This window comes from Protopterus annectens, chromosome 4.part0 (assembly GCF_019279795.1).
Source record: "Protopterus annectens isolate FY-2018-M chromosome 4.part0, PAN1.0, whole genome shotgun sequence".
Lineage (NCBI taxonomy): Eukaryota > Metazoa > Chordata > Ceratodontiformes > Protopteridae > Protopterus > Protopterus annectens.
This window is the reverse complement of record NC_056733.1, coordinates 12004615-12031306: the sequence shown is the minus strand read 5'-3', so window position 1 is coordinate 12031306 and position 26692 is coordinate 12004615. Positions and strand designations below refer to the sequence as shown.

Here is a 26692-nt window from a genome sequence, read left to right as displayed (position 1 = left end):
GCACTCTCTGAGGCCTTGAACCCTGTCTCTGTGACTCCTCAGCATCTTACAAAGTGAGAAGTGCTTCAAGTGAGTGAAGGTTCTGATATGGACTGCTAGCATTAAGCAGCATAACCCCGAGTTTGTTTCTGAAGGAAATTTCTACAGTGGGAATTTTGTTCTTATGACATTGCTTTAGAAAGGCACTATGGGGGAGGCAAGTACGTTTGCCAGCAACCTAAACCTAGGGGCAACAGGTGAAGACCATCTCTGGCAAAGCAGCATGGTCTGTCAACCATGTCATCCCAGGCTGTCAGATAATGGATCCCCCTGGACTTGACACCAGAAGCTAAGCCAATTGTTGAAACCAATCATTTTTTTTTATATTGTGGCATCATCCTGGGTGAGGGTAGAATGCTGCTTAGGGCTAGGAACATAGCTGTCAGAGGCACATAATCTGAAATCTCCATCATGCCTCTCTTCATATATTCCAGTGAGTTACATCTCAAGTCATTCACTCCAACATGGACTATGACAGAGTCATAACAGTACTTGTTGTCGAGAGACTTCAGTGCATACATGATTTGGCAGATCCTGACACCAGACAGGCAGCTGACCATGACCTTTTCCTAGTCCAGCCTAGTAAGAGGAACATCTGTGTGTCTCACTATGGAGTCACCTATGACCAAGACATTTGGTTTAGATATGTTTTGCCTTAGGGGCTTATTGGATGAGACACTGATGCATGTGTTATTATATGCAGTGAGTGCTTTTGGGACAGTATTATGTGCAGAAGGTTTGCTCTTGAAGGTCTTTGCTCTTTTGGTATATTTCTAGTGAGTACTTCCATGTATGTGGGTTTATGTGTTGTGTGCTTGGCATGTGTGGAAGGTGAAGTGTGGGTGTTGACAACCTGCTTGGTATTTGATTTGTTGTTACTTGACAGAAATAGCATTGATTCCAGATTCATAGTGTAGATACATCTCTCACATATTGTATTTGTATGTTTTAGGAGAACTAGGTTGTCTGCATACATGAGGCAATTGTTACATTGCCTCAGGATGCCCATGTCAATCAGGCTGGCTGGAGAAACGGTGAGAAACTGACCTTCCATTATGTCAGGTGTATTCTGTAATAAGTGGTGGAGGGTGGGCTAGATGGACTAGGTTCTGATGTAGAACTAGTGAAATCAGCTAATCTATCGAGATTTAGAGGTAGAAACTTGTGCTGGCACCTCAAACAGTGCACGCGGGTTGCTTTCTGGGCAGCAGTGCACAACTACGTTGCATGCCGAGAAGCAGAGAAGCTTAGGAGGATTCCCTAGCAATTATCTCAGGAAAAATTGACTTTTTAAGTGCTTGCATATATACACAATAGTGCTAACCCTCATTTCATGGTGCTCAGCTATGTGCTAATGCTGTGTTTAAACATCAGTTACCTAAAACAGTTTTCAAACAATCCAACCAATAGGAAAGCCTAAGACTGAACCTTGTTCCAACAATCCCTAACTCAGATGAGTCCCTGACTACACTCTTCTGCCACAAGGGTGCAGGAGGGCCCTCTTAATGTAAGATGACTGTCTTTAGTGTTCAGAAAATGCCAAACAGTCTAGATTCAGCAAATATGAATCTAGCCTATGCTATAAATTGTTCAAGTACTATTAATAGGCAGTGCAAAAAACACAGCCACAATCAATAAAAAACGTTTAAAGTAGGTGGCAAACCAGCTTCAAACAGTTTAAAAGTGCAAAGAACATACACAAATACTCATTTTTCAGTAGATTTCACAGGAGGCCTTGGATTTCATTCAGATTGACTTCAGATCTCTGGCTAAGGAGACCAAACTCTGAGCAGATGTGGTAGATTGAGCACAAACCTCAGTAAACACTGTGTTCAGCTAAGTAAAACAGTTTTCAAGCAATCCAACCAATAGGAAAGCGCAAGACTGAGCCTTATTCCAACAATCCCCAACTGAGATGGGTCATTGATGACACTCTTCTGCTACAGGGGTGCAGGATGGCCCTCTTTATTTATTTATTTATTTGTCTTTTGTTAACCGGGTTAGTCCAACTGGGACTTACCAGTTAAGTATGACTTAGGTAGGGTGGTTGCAAGAGCAAGAAGGAGAAATAGTAAAGTAGTTTTTGAGTTCTTTTTTGAAGAGCAATGTAGGTTTGATAGATCTTATATTATTGGGTAGTTTGTTCCAAATATGGGAAACTGTGCACTTATAAAGCAATCTGCCTATTGATGTGTTTGGTTTGTAGGTGTCCAGTAGGAATTGTTCTGAGCTGCGGAGGGGACGGATAGGTGTATAGGGGGATATGAGAGTGGACAGAGAGGGACAGAGAGGGTCTCTTAATTAGTGCGTAAGTCATTTGTATCTGAGATAGTTGAAGGAATTCAAGCCAATGAAGTTGTTTAAGAGTGAGTCAATGGTGAGATTTATAGGGGGGGTTACAGGCAAATCTAGCAATTTTGTAGGTTTGTTCAAGTTTGGTTATAAGGTTGAATTGGAGGTGGGTAAATATAGTGGGTAAGTAGAGAAGGCAGGGGAGGAGATAAGTTTGGGCAATAGAAGTCCTTGAGGTAGTGGATAGATATTTTTCATTCCTATCTGTACCCACGGTGGTGGTGCTGCGGTAGCGTTGTCGCCTCACAGTAAGACGCTGTCCGGTTCGATTCTCAGCTAGAGCGTCTTCTGCGTGGAGACATGCATGAACGGGCATACCTTCGTTGAAGGTTGTGCATCAGGCCTGGCAAGCCGGTATGTAAAAATCAACTGCCAATCATTAGCGGACCGGAGTTCCGCTGTGGCGACCCCTAACTGGGAAAAGCCGAAAGACACAAACATACAGCAGACCATGTTTTTGGTTAGTTTTTTGATACACTTGGATGTGATTTGATGGATGTTGGATGTGAATGTCAAATTTTAGTTGATTGCCTATTGTAATACCAAGGAGTTTGGTATGGGAGTCAGGATGAATGAGAGTATTGTCCAGGGAAGAGATACTGAAGGTGGCACTAAGCTTAGACATAGATTTGTGAAGGGGCAGCAGTAATTTAGTTTTTTTTTTTTTAGGGTTAAGGACAAGTTGGTCATTAATCAGCCAGTGTTCAATGGTGTTGAAAGAGCTCTGAGTGAGAATGTGGAGGTCAGTGAGGTTATTTGCATAGATAACAACAGCAGAATCATCTATACTGGATCAGTGAAGATGAGCAGTAGGCAGAGTGTAGATTGTAAAGATATTAAAGAGTAATTCCCTAAGATAGATCCCTGAGGGACTCCAGTGTGGACATATAGGAAAGGAGAGCAGAAAGTTTGTCATATAACAGATTTTAGTCAGTTGCTAAGCTAGCTAGAGAATCAGGGAATAGAGGAGGAGGAGGGGTTGAGATCGGATAGTTTAGATAGAAGCTGAGGGTGGGAGACGTCAAATGCTTCAGAAAGATCAAGGAAAAGACATGACACTAGTTTATTGGTATCTGAGCCTCAGCAACAGATTGGGTGAAGGATAGAAGGGCTGTGGAGATGCTGTGATGGGGCCTGAGGCCATGTTGAGAGGGGGTCAAAAGGTTATCCTGAAGTAGGTATTTGAGAAGTTGTCTACAAATGCATTTCTCTAGGATTTTTGAGAGAGGGGAGTGGATAGCTATGGGTTGAAAGTTGGAGGGATCTGTGGAGTTACCACTTTTGTGAAGGAGGATCATATTGAAGGATTTCCAGATGTAGGGATGGTGGATTCTTTGATACAGCAATTAATACAGATAGATACAAGATATACAATAGTATTAGCTGCAAGTTTAAGAAATTGTGGGGGTAGGTTCTCAAAGGAGGGGGAGCATAGTTTATGTTTCAGTAGGAGGGATTTTATATAGGCAGTGGAGATGGGTTTTAGGGAAAAGGCATTGGGGGGACAGGTCCTAGGGTGGTGGAGGAATATGTTAGGTTTTGGTCAGGGGAAGTTAGTTTAAGGATAGATTCAATTAAGTGAGTGTTGAGTAATGTGGCAGTTTATAGTGGTGTCATATTGGGGAAAGGGAGTAGTTGGCTTCCCTAAGTGAAGAATCCTGCTCATAGTGTGCCAAATTTTTCTAGGGTTTATGTGGTGGGTAGATTGGGTATCTTGACAGAATTTTTTCTTGTCCTGAATAATGTGTTTTTTGTGAGGTTTCTTAGTTCTTTGAATTTGAGGAGGAGAGAGGATGATTTAGATGTTAACCATTGCTTCTAAGTATTGTTTCTGAATTTCATAATGGAGAGGGTGTATTTCATGCACCAGGGAGCAGGGTTAGTTTTAACTCTAATTTTTCTTACAGGTGCTAGGGTATTTAGTATTTTAAGGAAGGTATTGTTGAACTCAAGAACAGCTTCATTTAGAGGAAGATAATAGAGGTGGGACCAATTAATCAGAGAGAGTTGGTTGTTAAAGGTTTCTTAATTAAAACAAGTCAGGTTGAGGCACTCTCTATAGAGGTGGGTTTTGGTGGTGTGGGAGAGCAGCCTTTGAATGAATATAGGGAGGTGGTCACTTAATGAGTTAGGTGTGATAGGGTTGTGGTAGAGATCAGGTTTGGATATTAGTATCCAATCTAGAGTTGAGGAGGAGTTTTTGTTAGTACGGGGGAGGGTTGTGATAATTTGACTGAAACCATAAGGGTTGATACTAAGTGTGCGAGAATTTTGTGACTCGATGTAAGATAGCTGGCTTTAGTGCTCACATGGTGCTATACTCTCAGCATGGTACTGCAGTGTAAGTATAGAAAAATAAAGGCACTCTAAGATGCAGAATCAAGGTGTCTGCTCCACCAATGACCAGAGTATGGGAATGGACTTGAGACACTGGTAAAGCCAGTCATGGGATATGATGAAGTAGTGGGAGGAACTGGAGAAACCCAATGTCTGTGCACAATTTCTGGAGGAGACCCCTGTCCTCGTGGGAGGAACTGAGGAAATCTGTCTGCACACAGTCTCTGGAGGAGACTCCTGTCTTGGTGGGAGGAACTAGGGGAAACCCAATGTCTGTGCACCATCTCTGCAGGAAACCCAGAGCCTCAAAGATCAGTGCCTAAGATTACAGAAGATGGAGATTATGACAAGGTCGCACTAGTCACTTCTATTAGTAGAGTTTCTGACTCCGATGTCCGTATGATAATATAAAGAAGCCTTAAATCTGATAACACATAAATCACTCTGATGCCCAGCACAGCATTATCAGAGAGGTGTCAGAGCACAGCTCCTACAGAAGCGTTCAAGGCTGTATGAGAGTGAGGCATTCACTTTATTGCTTGCAGACTACACTCCCATCAGTATCTTTTACATACATTTTCAGACATAGCTTTGCTATGAGCACACAAATCTCACAGCACTTTAAGAATCTATAATGGCTACAAAGCAAATATAGGTAAAACAATTATGTGAGGTGACCTCCAGCACTTTGGAGATTCAATTAAAAAAGATAAATGCATAAATAAATCTTGCTGTGACACGTATTCACTACACACATTTCTGCAAGATACAGAAGTTGATATTTTGGTACAGATCTGTGTAGGATTTTGGGGATAATGCAATACAATGCAAAACCACTACAATACCTGAAACCTTTTTGAACACTTATTCTCTGATACTGAAACCATGGAACAAGTTACTCTAGTAGAAAAAACTTGCACAACACACACAACTAATATAATAAACAGAAAATAACCAAAGAGATCAACATCTTGGACTCTTCTTGGCAACCATACAAATTCTGGAAGAAATTTTTGTACCATATAACACACACCAAGGTTCATAAACTACATCTGATAAATTCTATTTAAGGTTTAAGAGGTTTTTCAAAGAAGGCTGCTGTATCACCTAAATATAAATACTTGTACCCCCTTCCCCTGCTGCAAGCAACAATGAAAGTTTAAGCTTCTTTAAGAGCAAACCAAAATCAGTGGTCTCTCTCTCTCTCTCTCAGTTTACATACTTGCTTTTTTTTTTTTAGTTCTCTTCCCTTCACAATTTCGAGTTACTGAAAACTTGAGATTCTTGGCTCAAGCTTATGAATTTCGAGCTTTCAGTAACTCGATCTTGTGAAGGGGAACTATATATATATATATATATATATATATATAAGTATATTTTTTACAAATACACTTTTGTAGGTTATATTTTCATCAATAACACTTATTATATGTTTATAAATAGTATTTAGAGTTTGCATTCCTTTAAATGCCTGAACTAACAATTAGTACTCTTAGACATGTGATTGCTTCTTAAATTTTCATTTGCTGGCAGGCATTTTTTAATTGTATATATTGATGGGATTGTAGCAGTTGCTACTTTTTTACACTAAGGAAGAGTCTTGTGAGACTTGAAAGCTTTGTGTTTTATTCGATTTTATTAAGGGATTTTGAGATGTTTGCAGTGCTCTTTTTTTTATGCTTCTGCCCATTGTTTTACAGCAGTACATTTAGCTACCAGAGCATTTTTGCTTTTGTTTTAGCTGCAAAACCTGTATTATTTAGGCACTTGAATATAATAGGTTAACTATTTGAAATGTCAACACCTGCTAGACTGAGTTCCAAACATGGAGACTGAATGGCCGAAAGAATGGATTTCAGATTGCCTGATATGTGATGATAACCACTTAATCCTGAAATAAACAAACACAGTATGTGAGAGATGCAGTTACACCATGGGAACTGTGACACAACTCTCACATACTGACAAATCAAATGATAAACTAGTTCTCAGCACATGCACATCATTTCTCTCACTAAACAAGGCCTGGGCACATAAACCCACATATGCAGAGATACTCACAAGTAACTAAACAAAACCTCAGAAGCCTCCCATACTCTGCCCTCAGAAACCATATTCAAACAAAGCCAAGTCACCACCAACCACTGTACATAAAAATACACATCACAGTGTCTCCACAAGCAAGCCACTAAGGCAAAACACCATGCATTCAAACATCCTCGTTATACTAAACTCTACTGCGAGACATACGGACACCCCCTCATTAGGCTGGGTAAAGGAAGTGTTACAGTCAATTGCCTGTCAGGTGTCAGGATTCACCAGATCATTCAAGCACTCAGGTCACTCAAATGGAAGCACCAGTATGACTCAGTCATAGTTCATGTGGGTGATAATGACCTGAGACATACCTCTATGGACTATATTAAGAGAGACATGATGGATCTCTGAATAAGTGTGGCAGGCAGGTATGAGCCTCGCACTGGGCAGCATTCTACCCTCTCCAAGAATGATACCACAATACAAACAGAAATTATTGATTTTAATAATTGGCTTAGCTACTGCTGTCATTCTGAGGGTATCCAGTATTTGTCAGCCTGGGACCACATGACTGACAGACCGCCCAGTTTTGCCAGAGATTGTATGCATCTGTTGCTGCTAGGTTTTAAAACATTGTCCAAAGCTTTAGCCACTTCTATAGTGTCTTTTTTAGGTAGTGCCAAACCAATAGACCTACCAACATAACTTCTAAAGCCTAGCTGAAGGTACTACTGCTCAGTGCTAGGAGTCTTAACAAGAAACTGCACTTCCTGGAAGCTCTCCTTGCCCTGGAGAATGCTGACATCTATGCAGTTACTGAGATGTGGTTCAAGCAGGGTTGCCAGATTTCCAGCACCCCAGGTAGGGACAAAAAAAAAGAAGAAGGTCTCTCACGGCAAATGAAGACCAGAAAAAAAAAAAAAAAAAAAAAGGTCTTCGACAACTGAAGACCAAAAAAAAAAGGGGTCTTTAATGCGGAACAGGGTTCCACATTAAAGAACTGGGCTCACTCAGTAGCTCTGCACTAAACACGGAGCTTCTCGTGTTTAATGCATTGCAGTTCCGCAAAGTAGCTCCGTGTTTAGCGATTTTTGATTGGCCCGTATACCGGCATATGGGCCAATCCTTCTCTAATGCGGAACACAAGAAGCTCCGTGTTTAGCAATTTTTGATTGGCCTGTATGCCAGGTATACGGGACAATCAAAAAAAAAAAAAAAAACAAACAAAGCGGAGGCAGGGCGGGACTCGGGATCAGGCTGCTGATCTCGGGACAGTCCCACCCAAATAGGGACGTCTGACAACCCTGGGTTCAAGGCTGCAGAAAGTATCGCAGCAGTGCAATGCTACAATGTCTATCACACATTCAGACCACCATCTGGAAATGAAAAAATGAAAGGAGGAGGTGTTTCCATTTGCATAAAAAAAAATCACACCTCTAGATTGGTCAAGCAGGATGAATTGCTACTTCATGTCCAGCTGACCATAGGCAAAATCACCTACCATATCTCTGTTTACAAGTCCCCACCCATAAACCATGAAAACAGCTCTGCATACCTGAACTTTCTAGAATCACTTATCATTCAGCTCAACAGAGTACTCGTGGGTTATTTTAACTACCCCTCCATAAACCGGGAAACATATATGACAACTAATATGCAGGCTAAAAAGTTCATGGACTTTGTCAATGCAAATGCTCTGGAACAGCTGCTGTTCACTCCCACTAGGGGCTCAAATATACTTGACATAGTACTCACAAACATGGGGGAGCATTGCACCCCCCCCCCCCAGCGTAATGTATTCATTGATTAGACTGGATCATAAATTAGTCTCCTTTGAAATAAATGTAATGGTAGTACCACCATCAATCTCTAAAACTCTAAAGAATTTTTCCAAGGCAAATTACCTTCTAATAAGTGATAGCATGGGTAATTTTAAAGCTCCCTCTAACTCTGAAAACATGGAGGCCTGTGCAGAAGTATACATAAATACCCTCTACAACCACTTAAACAACTGCATAGAAACAGCAGTACCTGACCAAACTAAACCCAGGTCTAGCTGGAAAAACAAGACACCCTGGTGGACCGCTTGTATAAATAGATACTACAACAGAAGGAAGAAATTCATGTCTAGAAGTAAAAGGGAGGGAGCACAACAGATAAAAATCCCTCATCGATCTCAACAAGCAAAACATGAAGCTAGTCAAGTCTTCAAAAGCTAAATATGAGACTAAAATAGCCTCCCACGCAAAGGGTAACCACAAAGCATTGTTTAGTTATGTCCAAAATATTAAGGGAAACACTCAACAATGTGCTGAGTTGGGAGTAGATGTCACTACCTTTACTCAGCCAGAAGAAATAACAAACCTGCTGGCCAATAAATTCAGCTCACATTTCATCCCCTCATCAGCACTCGCCATAAAATACTCCCTACCTTTCCTTTACCTGTTATCACAAAAGAACAGGTTGCCACTGTGCTCTCTAAAGCTAGAAACACAGCATCAATGGGCCCTGACAGAATCCCAGGGTGCCTATTAAATAGCTTGAAACATGACCTAGCAGACCCATTTAGATGTCTATTTGACCACAGTCTCCAGACAGGCTTTGCCCCACTAGAGTGGAGAACCAAAACAGTCATCCCCATGCACAAGGGTGGACCATCAGCTGACCCAGGATATGCAAGGCTATGGAAAGGATAATCATGAACCTGATTAACAATGACATAGGAAATCTCCAACCCAGTTTGGCTTTGTCAAGGGCAGGTCTTGCCTGGTCAGTCTAGTGGACTTCTTTGAGAAGGTCACCAAGGGCATGGATGATGGCAAGACAGTGCATTCCTCCTACCCTGACCTGGTCAAGGCATATGGCACAATATTCCTTTTGGGTATTATAGATAAACAAAGAAAATTGGACATAAACTTCTGCATCACCAGATGAATAGCCAAATGGCTCATGGATAAAACACATGTTGGTAGAGTGGGGGAAATCAACATCCAGCAAGAGGCCAGTCACCAGTGGAGTACCACAGAGCTCAGTGTTGGGCCCCCTCGTATTTGGGATGTACTTCTCAGATGTCAAGGCAATTGTAGATGGCCTTTGGCAGACCAAGTTTGCTGATGACTGTAAGCTGGGAGGCATCACTGACTCCCCAACTGATGTTAATATTCTACAGAAAGGTCTGATGTAGACTAATGATTGGTGTCTGAGCCATGGCCTCAAACTAAATGCAAAGTGCAAATCAAATACCCCGCAAATTACAGCACTGATAGCAACCCCTAAAAGTGGACACAGTGGTGACAGATCTAAGTACTCAGATAGATAGTAGTCCGAACTTTGACCACCATGTGTCCACATTGGTGAGGAAAGCCTTATATGTGGCTCAACCAATAAGTAAGGGCTTGGCATCCAGACCTAATGATGTCATAGTACCACTGTATTCAGCCCTCATCAGATCAATAATTGAGTACAATATACCATTTGGCATGTACCCTGCCAGGCACCTGCAACAGCTAGAGTGTCCTCACAGTTTTCTCACCAAAACATACAGGGTATAGCCAACATCTCATATGTGGACTGATTAAAAGCCTTATCGCTGTATTCAGTTTCCTAATGATTACTGAGGAGTGATTTGTGCCTGTCCTACAAGGCAGTCTCTGGCCCAGCCTTGATGTAAATGTAGGATATTCCCAAAACTAACTGCATGGGGGTTACCCACACGAAAGATCTAAACAAGATCTCTGACATGAAAAGATCATGCTGCAGAGACAGATAAGTGTCTCAGAGATTGCCTCTCCTATGGAATAGACTTTTTATTCAAGTGAAACAGATCCCTTCCCTGACCATCTTCAAGTGCAATCTGGGCCATTAGATGGGAAATCACAAATTCACTCCTGGGGTGGCACCCATTTTCCATATGGAAAGAGGCAGTCTGTAAAAATACTCAAAACCCTGCTTGCTGACACTTGTTATCTTTCCCCTAGGGATAGAAAATTGGGTAAAATCTGGGTAAAATTGCCTAGGCTTGTAAGGGCTCTTGAGCCATTAGCCTAGTAGTCTCCTGTGAACCTATATACCAAGTCTGAGATGGCCATTTCCTGGAATATTTCCTTTTCCCTCAGGTATGGTCATCTCGGACTTATATAAGTTCAAGGGGTGTAAAGTTTAAAGGAGATGAGAAATCTTCAAATTTGTTCTCCTGGATTTTCAGTATTTTCAGCTTGTCAGTACTCAGCAATTCAAGTGCCAAGATTTCAATATGTAGCTGTAAAATAGCATGGTCAAAACACGCAAATGTTTTTTAGGTCTATCAAGAGACTGTTGTCCACATTAGCATATCTTTTGTTAGTGTTCATATGAAGAGCATTTTAGGAATAAAAATGAAGGTGAAATCCATGTTGTCGATTTTAGCATATACTTGAAGCTGCACTTGAAGGTGCTGTAGTAGTAGTTTTTTCTATGTGTGTGATTTTTGTGCTAAGAAATGCGATAGCAATGGTACAGTACTGTTTTGTGACAGTTAGGAAGGGTATTATTGGGATGAAAATTAATGGTTGCACTTTTCAGTTTAATGGTTGCATATCAGTAATAACTGAGAGGTTGAAAATGAGTATTCTACAATGCATCTAGATTTTTTTTAATTAACTCTGGGGTGTAGTGGACAAACTGTAATGGAGAAAGTGTAAGAAAGTTTTGTAAGGAGTATATGAACTGCAGTGCCGTTAAGTGTACTGAACTAGGAGATTGGTAGGAAGGAGTCGTGAATATTTTGACATGTGGGATACCATTAATGGGCATTACTTTAGTGATACTTTGGAAGAAGAAATCTTTGAGAAGGTCTGCAAAAAGTAGGCTGGGGAAGGTTTTTTTTATTAGCATTTCTAAGTAGGGCTAAAGATTTTTGATTTTGTTGGTCTAATATTTTTTTCTTATTTTTAATGTTTATGGTTGCCTAAGAGGAGTCTTTTGTTGAAAATGGCAATATGTTTACTCTGTTGCTTTTATAGATTCTCTAGTTTGATTATTCAGTTCTGTAAAGGGCATTTAGGTTAGGATTTGGGGTGGGCTTCTATTTTGATCAAATGATCTCACCTTCTTGCTTCAGTGGTGGTGCTGAGGTAGCGTTGTCGCCTTACAGTAAGACGTTGTCCTGTTCGATTCTCAGCTATAGCGTCTTCTGTGTGGAGACATGCGTGAATGGGCATACCTTCATTGAAGGTTGTGTGTCAGGGCCTGCAACTTGGCACGTAAAAATCTACTGCCAATCATTAGCGGACCGGAGTTCCACTGTGGCGACCCCTAACCGGGAAAAGCTGAAAGACACAACAACAACAACTTCTATGTTTAGCCAAGGGAAGTTGTAGGCACTGAATCAGTGTGTTTTAAAAGGCACAGAAATTCTTGGATTTGGGAGAAGTGAGTTATTTAAGGTCAATACCAGGGTTATCCAAACAGTAGAGTGGATACTAGTATAAAGACTGCAGTGCAATGATTGGTGAGTTTTGTTTGGTAACTCGAAATTGGTGACACTTAATGGTGATGGATGATTCTTTTTTCTTTTTGAGATAAAGAGGAAATGAATGAAGAGTGATTAGTTAGAGAGTTAAAACAATGGTGAACATACAATTGTGAGAAAATTTGTAAATAGTCTTTCTAGAAGTAACCCATGTGAAAGTGATGAATTTGAATAAGTAGGGGTGGGAATAAATTGGGAGAGGATGAGGAGGTTAATCAGGTAATTGAGTTTAGGTCTACATGGTCCTAAAAATCTAAAGATTTCTGGAGTTTAAGTATCCAAGTTGGGTAAAGTAACTGATTAAAGAGGAGGATGATAAGTAGATGAGGAGGGGTACGTCAACATTACCTCCTCATGTTAATTTGGCTGTAATCTACTTTGGATCAAGAGAAATAATGGGGAATAAAGGATTAAATGTGTAGATTTATTTTTATTAAGAAGTACAGATGTATTCATCCTTTTAATTCCAGGGTGATCACATATTTGAAGAGTTACTATAAAGTTTCAGTAAGGAAATGTGATGGGAGTCTTCATTTGTCCATGTTTCTACAAGTAACAGTAGCTGAAGTTATACTGAAGTACTCAGACATCCAAATATCTATTTTTATTGCTACTGCATTTGTGATGTGCTATGTAAAGGAATGATTGGGAGTTGTGGCAGTTTTTTATGTTTTTGAGGACTGAACAAGGCATTCAGAAGTAGAGCTATGTATGTTCAGTATCTTCACAAGTTAGCAAAATCATTACTGACAGATAAAGATGAGCCAATGTTGTAGTTGTGGTGTGAATCTTATTTTTATTAGGATGGCATATTCCACATTGAGTGCAAGTTTTTTTGTTGTTGTTTTTTTTTTTTTTTTTTTTTTTTATATATGAGATTGGTTTTGATTTGTAGGCTAGAAGTTGATGAGGCTGCAGTGGTGTTGGAGTGGTTTATGAAGGTTATGCAGATAATTCCTTTGCTGTGGTTGATTTTATGGCAGTATGATTCTATAATTCATATAGTTGAGAAAGGGTAGTAGGAGGTGTAAGTTGTTCTAGAAGAAATAAAGAAGTAGGCATGGTAATAACAGGAGTACTTGAGAAAAGGGTAAAGCATTTAGCTGGGAAGTTATAGTAGAGGCTGCATGGCAGACAGAGTGTGATAGACATGCAATAATGCCTGACAGGAGTGAAGTGAAGTAACACACTGCCTAGTGATGTTTTGAGGCCAGCACTGAAGGCAAAGGCCTCTCCACACCTGGAAAGTCCATTATTTCTTCCAAAATGCCCATCCTGGATGGCATTATTAAGCTTAGACAATGTGCAATATGTCTATTTGTTTTATATTTGTTTTTCTTTTATTGGCTTATATTTTTCACATTTTTAATGTAAACTTCTTCCTCCATGTAATGCTTCTAAGTTGTAGCATATGTTATAGTGGTTGGAGAAATATATTATACATCCAAAATATAAGTTTTATAAGCATTTAATACACACACACACACACACACACACACACACACACACACACACACACACACACACACACACACACACACACACACACACACAAACACACATACACACACACTTGTCCAAAAATTAGACTCAGTTTCTTGACTGACTAAACTTCAGATGTCTCATTGTAATCAAATGAATGAAAAAAAAAATACAGTATAATGGATTGAAATTCCCTGTGCCTCTCAATTGTCCCTTATTTTGCAGAGTGACATCGATTTTGCCTCATATTTTTGCTCTGTCCCTCAAAAAAGTTTGATTTTTTTGGTAAATCACTGAGGTTTTCAGTCAGTCAGTAAGGACAGACATTATAATTTCATGCTTTTTATTGTTCAGAAAATGCACTGATGGAAATTCTCTTGCTGTATTTATTTTTGGCTTTGTCTGGGTTTCCTGAAAAAAGTTCAGAGATATGTGCTCTCTCTGTCTCTCTGTCTCTCTCTCTCTGTCTCTCTCTCTATATCTCTCTCTCTCTCTCTCTGTCTCACACACACACACACACACACACACACACACACACACACACACACACACACACACACACACACACACACAAACACACTTATTTTTGCCACTGTCACTAAACACAATGTCTTGCAACTGCTGCTACAGTAATTTTATTTAAGCAAACATGGAAAAGACGGTGTCAGTTTTTTCATCTGTGCTTCATAGGTTTTGTTATGCACTTGTTTTGGGTGGGTGATATCTATACAGTAATACTCTGCTGGGGAACATTTATTCTCCATTACCATATTGGTGTATGTTTTCCTATTATCCAAAGAATCTGCAAGTCAGTGAGTAGAGGTTAGAGGGCTGCTGAGAAAGGACAGTGGTTGAGTTAGTGACTTGCAATTGATGGCTTAGTTAGGGTTAGTTGTTTTAGAAGTAGGTTGGGGACATAGAAAAGAGGTGTGGGTGTATTTTGGAGAACTAAAAGCAACGACACTAACTGATGCTGTCACCAGATGTGGAACTATGATGCTCAGAGTTAAACTTTCTAAAGGACGAACAAGGAGGGCCTACTGATTCCATTTTTTTTGCCAAACTTAATTTAATGGTTTGGCAATTATATAACTAAACTAACAATTACTTACCCACACTAATCCACTGTAATTAGGGCTAGAACGCAAAGTGACGTAACCATCTCCTTCCCGCTCACTTCTATTAATGCCATAAACACAGCTGTGTATGTTTAGTCTTCCACATTTGGAAGCGATTTTTAACATAATTGTATTTCTAAACTTGTGAGAAAATGACCTTTGTTTTTTACATAAAAAAGTAAAGGTCATTTTGCACCTTTAGACATGATTTTTAATAGGGATTGTTGGACTATTGGGGAATAAATATATCTAAATTCCATTTAATGTTGCCACTAGGAAAGCATGTTTTAGATGAATTACTTAAGAATAGTTTTGTGGACACTACATAGCCAGGATAAATGTTTGTGGATAGAGAGAGGTAGAGATGAAGGGGAAGCTGACTCGCATTTACAAGTGCAGTAGGTAGTAATAATTTGGGAGGCAGATGCAGACAGTATTAGATTTTATTGCTGTAACATGATGGTTAGGTATGAGAGGAGAAGAGTAAAGGAAACAGCATACAGAATAAGGTAGGCATAAACAACAAACATCCAAATCAAAGAGTAAAAAGGTCACACAGACAAACCAATTAGTAAAATCAACAAGAAAGCATATTGTGCAGATACCTTAATTGTTATGGACATCAGCTGGGTTTAAAGACCCTCTGTTTCTAAAGTATAGCCAAACAGTCCAATTATGCTGTGCTGTGCTGATGAGGTCATAAGAATGCTGAAACATGCAAGTCCACAGTTAGTGAGGTTTGGCTTTATTGGCCTGAACATATCCATAAAGACTTAAAAAGAAAAAGTAAAAAGTCATGGACATTTTGAAGCCATATAGCTAAAACACCTGATGTCCTTAAGGGGTCATTTGCATCTATCCCATGGGCCTCTATTACAGGAGGTTTAAGTTATCACACAATGAAAACTCTAGCTTAGCTAGGTTTTTCTTGTAGTTTTAAATAATTGGTTTATCTATGTGACCTTTGTACTCTTTGATTTGCATACCATTTTGATGTAAACTTTACAATGTGAAATACATTTGGTTGTCAGAATAGCACAGTGCTAAACAGATTAATATCTTAAGAGTTTTCTAAACTTCCTATTATTTTAATAAACCATGCAAATGTTTAGCTGTTAAATGCCCAGCCAGATGCCATTTTATAACTCAATAAATGTTTGCTTTAGTTAATACCAACCGTACTGCTTTTTCATAGTTCTTTGACAAAATCAGAAAACTCCCACTCGAACTATCATCAATAAAAGAAAAACAAAAATTCTGACTGTTTCAAATCTAAATAAATAAAGCAAAAGAGTCCATTTCTAAGTAATTAACTAAAGTCATCTGGCTCTGTCAGATGGCAAGAAAATAGCAGCTGTTTCAACATCTGTCCTCATCCCTGAGTAACATATTTTACCTGATGTGTCCACATTAGCAGATTTTCGAGCCATAACTATCTGAAATGGCACCATACTTCCTGTGCTGTCCACAGATGATCTGTCATGGTTTCGACCCATAACTGGCAGAGAGGGCACCGTACTTCCTGTGCTATCCACAGATGATCTGTCATGCTGGTAAGAATTATTGTCTTTGCCAAGGTTTACTTCAGCTCTATGCAACAGGTGAGGAATATCATGCCTGCCAGACAGAAAAAAAATATGTGTGAAAAAGTGAAGATACTTTATCAGTCTTGCAAGATGTTGCATATTAGAAACATTTTGACAAGTGGAATGTCCACAGAGGTTCCTCACAAAAAGAATACCGGGTATAAACAACATGTCCTGTGCAGATTGTCTCAAAGCTCTATCTGTATACTCTGTTTCCTACAGACTATTGAGAGGTGAGCTATGACTGACATACAAGGCATCCTTGGATCCCACTCTGATGGACCTTTTGCATATCCACAAAATGAATCGCATCAGAATTACATGATCTAGCGATTTAAACTTTTCTTGAGACATAAATAGGACATGCTGGAGGGACAGGTATGTGTCTCAGAATTCCCCTTCTCTGGAACAGACTTCTATCTATGGGAGGCAGAGCTTTTCCGTAATCCTATTCATAAGAAACCTGGACCAGTGGATGGGAAATTGGAATTACACCCTAAGTCTAGTATCTCTAACAGACACAGGTAGCCTGTAAATCTTGCCCTAGTTTACATATACCCCTTAAAATAACTTCTAAGGCACATAAACTTGTATAATAGAATTAGGTTGCTTGACTAGGCTATTAAGGGCTACAATGGTGTTAGCCTAGTATACACCTAAGAACCTATGAAATTAGCATAGCCTGTATTTGAACCCATAGCAGCTCTTTATTCCACCTGAACTCTTGTGTTATATAATTTACATATTTAAAGGCATGGAAACATAAGAAAGAAATCTTACAGAAAAATTGTAAGTTACCACTGCAAGTGTTGTAGTAGAATACTTGGGTTAATCAAATGCAGTTTGTGATTCATATGCAAGTGTTACTCACAAAAATCCATCACATAGAAGCTGGGTCAGGCAATTACAGTCTAGTTCATAATATCTACAGAGAGGGTCTTCATTCAATTACTTTTTTTGTCTGAACTATACATCCCTGAAATCAGTTGAGCTACATAAGATATAAGCAATACTACAAGTTGAACTACTTTCACAAACTTACAGTGTCTTCAATATTACTATGAGTTTGAATTAATAGTAATTAACAGGGCTGTCACATACATAAGGGTTATTTGAATAACATTGCAGATAAAAGGATTATGTATCTAAGTCAAAAACTACTGAAAGTATGAATGCTAGTCAGCGAGAGAGTGTTGAAGTGCTGCATGAGTCAGTCTTGTTGATAGTGAGGGAGTATAATTTTTGTTGAAATTGTTTTCATAACATTCTAATAGACCAAGATACAGAACTAAAGAACCACTTAGGTATTTCAGTGACAGCATACATGGTCATTGCTGTTAGCAGAGCGATTTAGGGAGACATTGAAGAGGGCATGGATCACATGGAGAAGGGGTATAGTTGGAAATACCGGCAGACAGAATTAAATGGCAGAACAGGTATGCTTATCATCACCTACTATTAAGCAAATGTAACATAATGCTAGAGTCAAACATATCTCAAGAAGTCATTATCAGGATTATTCTTTTATAACATTCTGTAGTTAAAATGCATTATGTGGCGTTGATAGTCTCTCTAAATAATTACTATAAACTATACCCCAAACAGACTTTTTTGATGGTATATTTTTGTAAAATCATTTCTTCATTATATTTACATATTTTGGTGTCCCTTTGTATTGTTGAGTTTAATATCTTAATCCAAGGGTATATGCCCTTCCTTGCCAAGGATGAGGGAATTTAACCAAACATCAGTAACATATTTGTAAACACGGAATTTCAGATTAGGAATGATGCATTAAGACGATCATCTTTTCCATCTTTGCTCTAGGAATGGATTTATATGAAGATGTGGTACAAATGAATGCTATGCAGGTCACTCAGACCAAGGTAAAGAAACATTGTACGTTATCAAAGACATTAATCATGATGTACATGATAAGTAAGTCAGCTAAGATAATTAAAACTAGCAATCTTGTGCAGCAAAGTAACTGAATAGTTAGAATAACTCATTCAGCCTGGCATTCTTGGAATTTATTGTCAGTGCAACATGCCTGCAGTCAAGGCAGGACCCAAATATTTGTGTTCTGCACACACCTGAGTTTTATTAAATCACTTAGATTTACTTTTAAAGATGTGCAGCTATTTTCACATTGAACACGTCTTACAAAGTGTAACAATGCATTGCCACTGGATTGATTTACTTTCTGGTGGGATGAGACAACTTATTTGTCATGCAAGCTATTAAACCGCCCTTGGTACCTTCTATGTTTTCCATAGAGAAGGATCATAAGCATTATATTTTTTTATTAAAAATGTGCATCAGATATTATTTCTGACATGACTGCTGCCTCTTTAGTGTTTTTATATCATTTTTTTTCTTATCCACTATGACCAACAACCACTTTTTTCTTTTCACAGGACAATAACATGGTCACTGTGTGGCTGTCATCCACGTAACCATCACTGGGACTTTTATTTAAGCTCTAGCAGTGCACTTCCTGCTCATGCACTTGTGGACCCAAGGGTTGCCCATCCAATGTGAAAGTACAAGGGCTACCAAAGTAACCCCACAAACCTTGATGGTAGGCCTCTCTATCCTGCTTTAATTTCCACCAGGGAATTGTGCATCCAAACATACAGGCCTTCAGCCTTCATCCTTGGATGAGGTGAGTAGACCCCACCACATACAGTTATTCATCTCCTTCACTAGTCACTAATCTGACCTGGTTTGTCTGGAATATAGTTAGAATTTCATCCTTCAACAACAAAAATCCAGCCCAGTTAGTGCCTGATACGGTCCAGAGTAGATCTCTGCACTTACCCAGTTACCTAATAAGTAATTAAATATATATAAAATATGTATAATTTACAACAGATTCTATACTATCAGTTGGGAGGAGAGTATTTGTGTAGAGTTTATAATTCATGAGATTCATTTGTGATTTGGATTACATGAATTTTATTTCTAAAATAGGGTGTGGTTGCTATAAACAGCATGACATTGTATTTATTTATTTACTTACTTATTTTAATTGTATTGACCTGAACAGTTTGGGAACAAAATGCACATTGCCATCAGACAGTTAATCTCCCACTATTTGTTAGCTCCCATGTATGAGTTTGAAGCAACACTTAGGTAATCTTTTTGCACAATAGAGTTGCATGTACAGCTCAACTGTTGCCTTTTGTTTTTATCCTACTGGTTTAGCCCTGCCTTGTGTAATCTTCAGCACAAAACACTGTCCACCTTTTTTTCTGCAGCAGTTTGCACAAAGACCTTACACTCATTCTCATAGCTCTCAACCTCTTAGCATAATAAATCTGGATAAAGCATAAATAATGTGGGGACAACCCCCAAAATTAGGGAAAGATTTTTAATATTGCTTTTATAAATTTAAAAAATTGCTAGATTAACAGGTTTTTGTGTTAGCATACATTTTCTGAAGGATATGAAGTTTGAAATTTAAATGTGTGTTATTATTTATTGACTTCAGTCCTTTGATTTGACAGAAAATCACAAATTTTATGCAGAAAAGACTAAAATGTGAGGCAAACGTCTGAACATTTTGTGAAAATCTGGACAGTTGAGAGGTACGTCCTTTCTGCACCTTGCCTCAATTCCAATTCTCCGCCTCCAACATCATAGAGGGCATTTTATTACAAAAATCAGTGGTTGTAAATTAGTAGCTTTTAGGTATTGCATCCTTAACTGCTATAAATCTTTCCCCATTTCCCAAATATTAACCTTGAGATACAGTAGTTACTATGCATTTTCATCTCAGGCTATCACTGACCTGTACAAAATGTAACTTTCCTTTTTAATCCATTTCACTCTTAATATTTTTACAGGTGCCGAAAAGTATCTACATTGCTACTCATAAATTATACTGGCTTGTTCCCACTAGTATAAATATTACAGTACAAAACAGTTCACAGATTCAAAGAGTCTGTATTGAAATATGTAAACTTGTACCTATATTCATTATAGCATTTCCTTAAATACTAATTTAAGACCTATTTCATGGCATTTAAAGTATTATTCATCAGAATCTTGAATATTATTTGTAAACTTTTCAATACACATTTTGAAGTGTCCCTCGTATGCCACCTTAACACCTATGTATGGTGTGTATGTTCAGACACCAATAATGTTATTTCAGCAATTCTACATCTTATTGTTAAAACTTGCACACAGCATTTCTCTGTAGACCTCCAATGAAAATGGAAGTGATCCAGCTGGAACCACCTGCGATCAAACACAAACAGACTTTGTGCAGAACAGTTTTCTATCTTGTATGTGTTATCTAGTCATTCTCCAGTACTTACTCTATTCTGTCCTGGCATTCAGGGGGTGTAAGGTAGAAAAAGTACTCTTGATAGGACAGCAGTCCATCACAGGACATGTACACACATGCGCAAATGCATACACGTACATAGGCAAGCACACACACACACACACACACACACACACACACACACACACACACACACACACACACACACACACACACACACACACAAACACACAAAACACACACAAAACACACTCCAAACTGTATGTATACATATGGGGAGTCTGCAGACTCATGAGTTCACCAATGATATATCTTTGGGATGTGTCAGGACACTGGCTCATCTGGTGAAACTTCATGCAGACACATGGAATACAAATATTTGATTCTGGTGTAATATTGCTTCATGTCTGATTAGGAACTTATAATGTTCATTGAGGAGGGATCAGATGAGTTGACATTTTCACAGAGCTATTGTGCAGTGAATGAAATAAAGGCAAATGCATTACCTGACAGCATTTAGAAGGCATTTTCAGATATTTCAGTGGCAAAAGTAATCATTTAGAACTCGGGGAAAACCCAACAAAATGAAAATCAGAAATTATGAATACCAAATCATTGAATGCACAAGTTATCAGAAATAAGTGGTTAAAGTGGCCAGCTTCCAAAAAAAATCAGCATCTCTGTGGTTTCTGCATGTTAAGAAAAGGGACTTTCCCAATCATAAGACAATATGAACTCTTTTAATAACCATAACCAAACTTGAAACTTCTGTCTCTGAAATCGTGCTCCTCAGAAAATAAGTACATATAATAATATGAGACTGGGGTACAGCTGAGTTAAGAAGTTCCTCCTTTTCTCCACTGCTGGGCAATCTCAGAGTCATTGTACATTAAGATGCAGGAGTGTGTGGATTCACAACCCCACCATGTAGGGGCTACAGGGGACTTATTTTCTTTATTTTGAATGAGAAGTCACCAGAATGTGCCATCAAAGCGTGAAATTTGATGATGTGACTTCAAGCAAAACTTTATTTCCTGAAAATGTCATAAACTCATATACACACACACACACACACACAGCCACACACGTGTGTGTGTGTGTGTGTGTGTGTGTGTGTGTGTATAAAAAAATATACGTATACATAAATATATATATATATATATATATATATATATATATATATATATATATATATATATATATATATATGGGTCTACTTTCATAGACCGAACGTACGAATCGCCGACACACATATTCCCGACCCCAAACAACCGAAAACACACCACACCAACAACTCAACATACCGAACACCACAACACCGACACAAAAAACGCCAACTACACATTGCACACAACAACATATCCACTAACCTTAACCTAAACCCTAACCCTAACGTCCGACATTACCGCACACTTACCCAACCCGCACCCTAACCCTAACTCACTTAACACACCTCTAAACCTCAACACCGTCACTATCGCACATTCACCCTACCTGCACCCTAACCCTAACTCACTTAACCCACCCCTAAACCTCAACACCGTCACTACCGCACACTTACCCTACCTGCACCCTAACCCTAACTCACTTAATCCACCCTAAAACATGCAGCCCGTCACTATCGCACACTCACTCCACCCGCATTCTAACACTGACACACTCAACACTACCCTACACTGCTCTACGTCACTTCCACACACTTACCTCACCGGAACCCTTAGTCCGACACCACCGCACACTCACCTTTCCCACACTCTATCCTAAAATCCCTCACTATCGTACACTTACCTGTCCGCTCCCCAATACTACATCTTTCACTTTCGCACACTTACCGTATCGCGCTCACACACTGCCGTTGTCGGTCTCTCAGCCGTCGGGATATCGCGTTTTCGGTAACCTACCTGTTCGGTCGTTCCGTCTCGGTCTTCCGGGTGTCGGTTACGTGGCGCTTCGGTCTATGAAAGTAGACCCATATATATATATATATATATATGTAAATAGATACACATATATGTTTATACTCCTAAATATTGATTATATTTTGTTTGAAGAATAAAACTTTGAGCAAATAATATTGAAACAATGCAAAACTCCGGAACAGTCTTTAACATAGTTCCATCAGCTTAGCTTGTTGCAGTTGATGTTTTATGATTCAATGGCCCCAGTTCCAAAAGACTTGCTTTCAGTGTAAGTGACCACTTCCACCGAGAGCAGGTGTTCTGGAAACTGTCGCTCGTAGTAACCTGTTTATAGATAGGCCTTACACTAAAGTAAGTTACTTACACTGAGAGCAGGTCTTTAGGAATCAGGGCAGACTTAAACTGAGAGCAACTCTTCTAGAAACTGGCCCAATGTTTTTTTCTTGATATTCTGTGACTGGAGCAAAAAACATTTGATAACATGCACTGCAACCACACACGCACATGCATGCATACACACACAGACACATCTATCTATCTATCTATCTATCTATCTATCTATCTATCTATCTATCTATCTATCTATCTATTTATCTATCTATCTATCTATCTTTATATATGATACATTTATATATGTTAAATTGTAAAATTCTCAGGCAGTGAATGCACCCAATTAGATTCAAACAGTAGTAGAGTTTTATTGCCATAACACAAAATACAGTATGGCAACAAACTTGAAAAGCTTGCAGCAAAATATGGCGTCTTTTATGGAGATTTCAGGAATGTACTCATGCACTCTTAGGTAAGCCCATTAAAAATAACATCTTCCATGCAAAAGTGCCTTCCTCACATAAGAGCAACAGCCAAAAAAAGAAAAATCCAGAGGAATGTTCAATGATATTAAAGCAATAGCTTTATAAATTCAAAGTGATATATAAAAGTGATATATATATATGGTTCTACCTGACTTAGTCGAAACCACACAACACTGACAACGACATCACCGACACCACATAATCGACAGTCCATTAACACGAAAAGTACAGTTTTGTACCTACCATAAATGTAGATGTTCGAGGATCTCCATTGCTGCAGTCCTGACAAATGGGTACTCCGCTGCCCACCATCGGCCCGAATACCAAAGGACTAGATCCGGCGTCGGTCACGGGCGCCTGAGACTGACGTAAGTACTTGTCAGTACAAATGCGCATGACCGACGCCATAACCTCAGTCTTTCTTGCCTCAGACGTCAGAATGCAAAAAAGAAAACACCACCCAAAAAACCCCAATCGAAAAAGAAAAAGGGGAAGGAGGGAGGGAAAATAGGACTGCAGCAATGGAGATCCTCGAACATCTACATTTATGGTAGGTACAAAACTGTACTATGTTCGTCGTCTCCCATTGCTGCAGTCCTGACAAATGGGTAGAATCCCAGAGCAACGGAAAAAGGGGGGCTGGCCAACTAAATAGCAGGAGGAGCTGCAGACATGCCCTGTAAGATTGCAGTGGCAAACCCAGCCCTAGACCTAGAATAAAGAGGCAAATGATAATGCTTTGTAAAGGTATGTACAGAACTCCAAGTAGCTGCCTCTAGAATGTCTTTAGTAGCTACCCCTCTCAAAAAAGCAGTACAGGTGGCCGTAGCCCTAGTAGAATGAGGCCTGATCCCAACTGGAACCTCCTTACCATGATGAGAGTAACAAAAAGCAATACAATGGCCGATCCACTTGGAAATAGTTTGTTTCGAGACAGCTTTCCCACTTGAAGCCACAGCAAACGAAACAAATAACTGTTGAGATCTCCGAACTCATTGGTTCTGAACAAATAATACCGTAACTGCCTATGCACATCCAAAGAATGCAAAACTCTTTCCCCTTCATTTTGGGGGTTAGCATAAAAAGTAGGCAAATGTATAGATTGGTTCAAAGCCACATTATAAACAACCTTAGGCAGAAAAGTAGGATTAGTACGCAAGGAAACTCTGTCCTGGTGAAAAATCAGAAAAGGTTCCACTGCCATGAGAGCCTGTAATTCAGATACCCTTCTAGCAGAAGTAACAGCCAATAAAAAAGCAGTCTTCCAGGACAACAACTTCAATTCAGCCGTAGCTGCAGGTTCAAAAGGAGGCAGAGTCAGCTTTTCCAAAACAAAATTAAGATCCCAGGCAGGAGTAGGAGCCCTTCGTGGGGGTCTTATATTCTTTGCCCCTCTAAGAAACTGTTTAAGCAAAGGATGTGAAAATAAAGGAGGATCACCATCATAGTGAGCAGAAATAGCTGCAGCATGCACTTTTATAGGAGAAGGACAAACCCTTGTCCAGTAACATAGTCAAATATTGCAAAGTACAACTCAAATTAGGCAACGTGACATCAAGGCCTTTAGCTGAACTCCAAAGAAAAAATCTCTTCCATTTATCAGCATAAACTTTTCGAGTACTAGGACGCCTGGCCTCCAAAAGGACATCCAAAACTTGTTGAGGGAGCTGAAGGCCCTCATCCTCTAAAACTGAATGCGCCAGGCTGTCAGGTGTAGGGAGTGCACCCTGACATTGAGAAAATAATTGTTTTCTTGAGACAAGAAGTGAGGAATCCGTGGTAATGGCCAAGGTGTCCCGTGAATTAGGCTCCTCAGCAGAGGGTACCAATGTTGACGAGGCCAATCTGGCGCTATAAGGATCATGCAAGGTTTGTCCCTCCTGACTTCCAACAGGACCTTTGGAAGAAGAGGCAGAGGAGGAAAGGCATACACGTGAAGGTTGCTCCAACTGAAGGATAGTGCATCTATTTTCCAGGCTTTCGGATGAAACAGCCTTGTGCAAAACAGAGGTAGTTGGGAATTCAGAGGAGAAGCGAACAGATCTATGTCTGGAGTTCCCCAAGCCATGGTCAACTGACGAAATACCTGAGGGTCCAACTGCCATTCGTGAGGATCCACCATCTGTCTGCTCAGAACATCTGCTAATGAATTTTGTGCTCCTGGCAGAAACTGTGCTCGAAGAGTGATGTGCAGATCCAAAGCAGTTTCCCATAACAGCATTGCTTGTCTGCAAAGAGGGTAAGAATGAGTTCCCCCCTGCTTGTTGATGTACCACATGACAGTTGTGTTGTCTGTTCGAATCAACACCAGTCCCGGTCGAAGTAGATCCCTGAATGCTTTCAATGCAAATTGAACTGCCAGCATCTCCTTCATGTTGATATGCAAGTGAAGCAGCTCCGGGGGCCAAAGGTCTTGAATCCATTTTCCTTTGAAATGAGCTCCCCAGGCTGACTCCGAGGCGTCTGTCATTAATATCTGACTTGCCTCCGGTTGGGTCACAGAGAGTCCCTTGTTTAGGTGACATTCCTGAGCCCACCACACAAATTCTTTCTGAATGCAAGGTAGAATCCGAATGACAGTATCCAAATCGTGGCTGTGTTGAGTCCAAACGCTTTTGAGATACCACTGTAGCTTCCTCATATGCAGTTTGGCATTGGGAAGTACTAGAATGCAAGATGCCATGAACCCCAAGGCTTGAAGGACTGTCCTTGCAGTCAGCCTGGACATTACGGATAGCTGTTGGAAGTATAGGTGAAGATTTCTTTGTTTGTCCGGGGTAAGAGATGCCATCTGAGTAGCTGTATTCAGTCTCACACCCAGAAAACACATCTCCTGCGAGGGTACTAGACTGGACTTTATTTCGTTCACAGAATACCCTAGGCACCTGAAAACTGTCATCACATACTGCAGATGTCGAAGAAGTTCGTGCTTGCCCTGAGCCAGTATCAAACAATCGTCCAGATAAGGATAAATTTGAATTCCCCTGAGCCGGAGAAAAGCTATTACTGGAGCCAGGACTTTTGTGAATACCCTGGGCGCAGTAGATAAGCCAAAGGGCAATGCAGAGAACTGATAATGCAAATTCCCAGTCCGAAACCCCAGGAATTTCCTGCAACTGGGCCTGATAGGAATGTGAAGATAGGCCTCCTTGAGATCCAAAGTCACCATCCAGTGATCTCTGCCTAGCATAGGCAACAGCTGCT

General features: G+C 39.8%; 1 protein-coding gene across 1 annotated transcript in view; it reads right to left on the bottom strand.

The window, feature by feature from the left end:
- The window catches only part of LOC122800112, a 300532-nt gene that overhangs the window by 61640 nt on the left and 212200 nt on the right, over positions 1 to 26692 (bottom strand). Inside the window, exon 6 of the mRNA XM_044069633.1 lies at positions 16271 to 16491. Coding sequence (XP_043925568.1) covers positions 16271 to 16491 — 221 coding nt within the window. The remainder of the gene's footprint in view (positions 1 to 16270; positions 16492 to 26692) is intronic.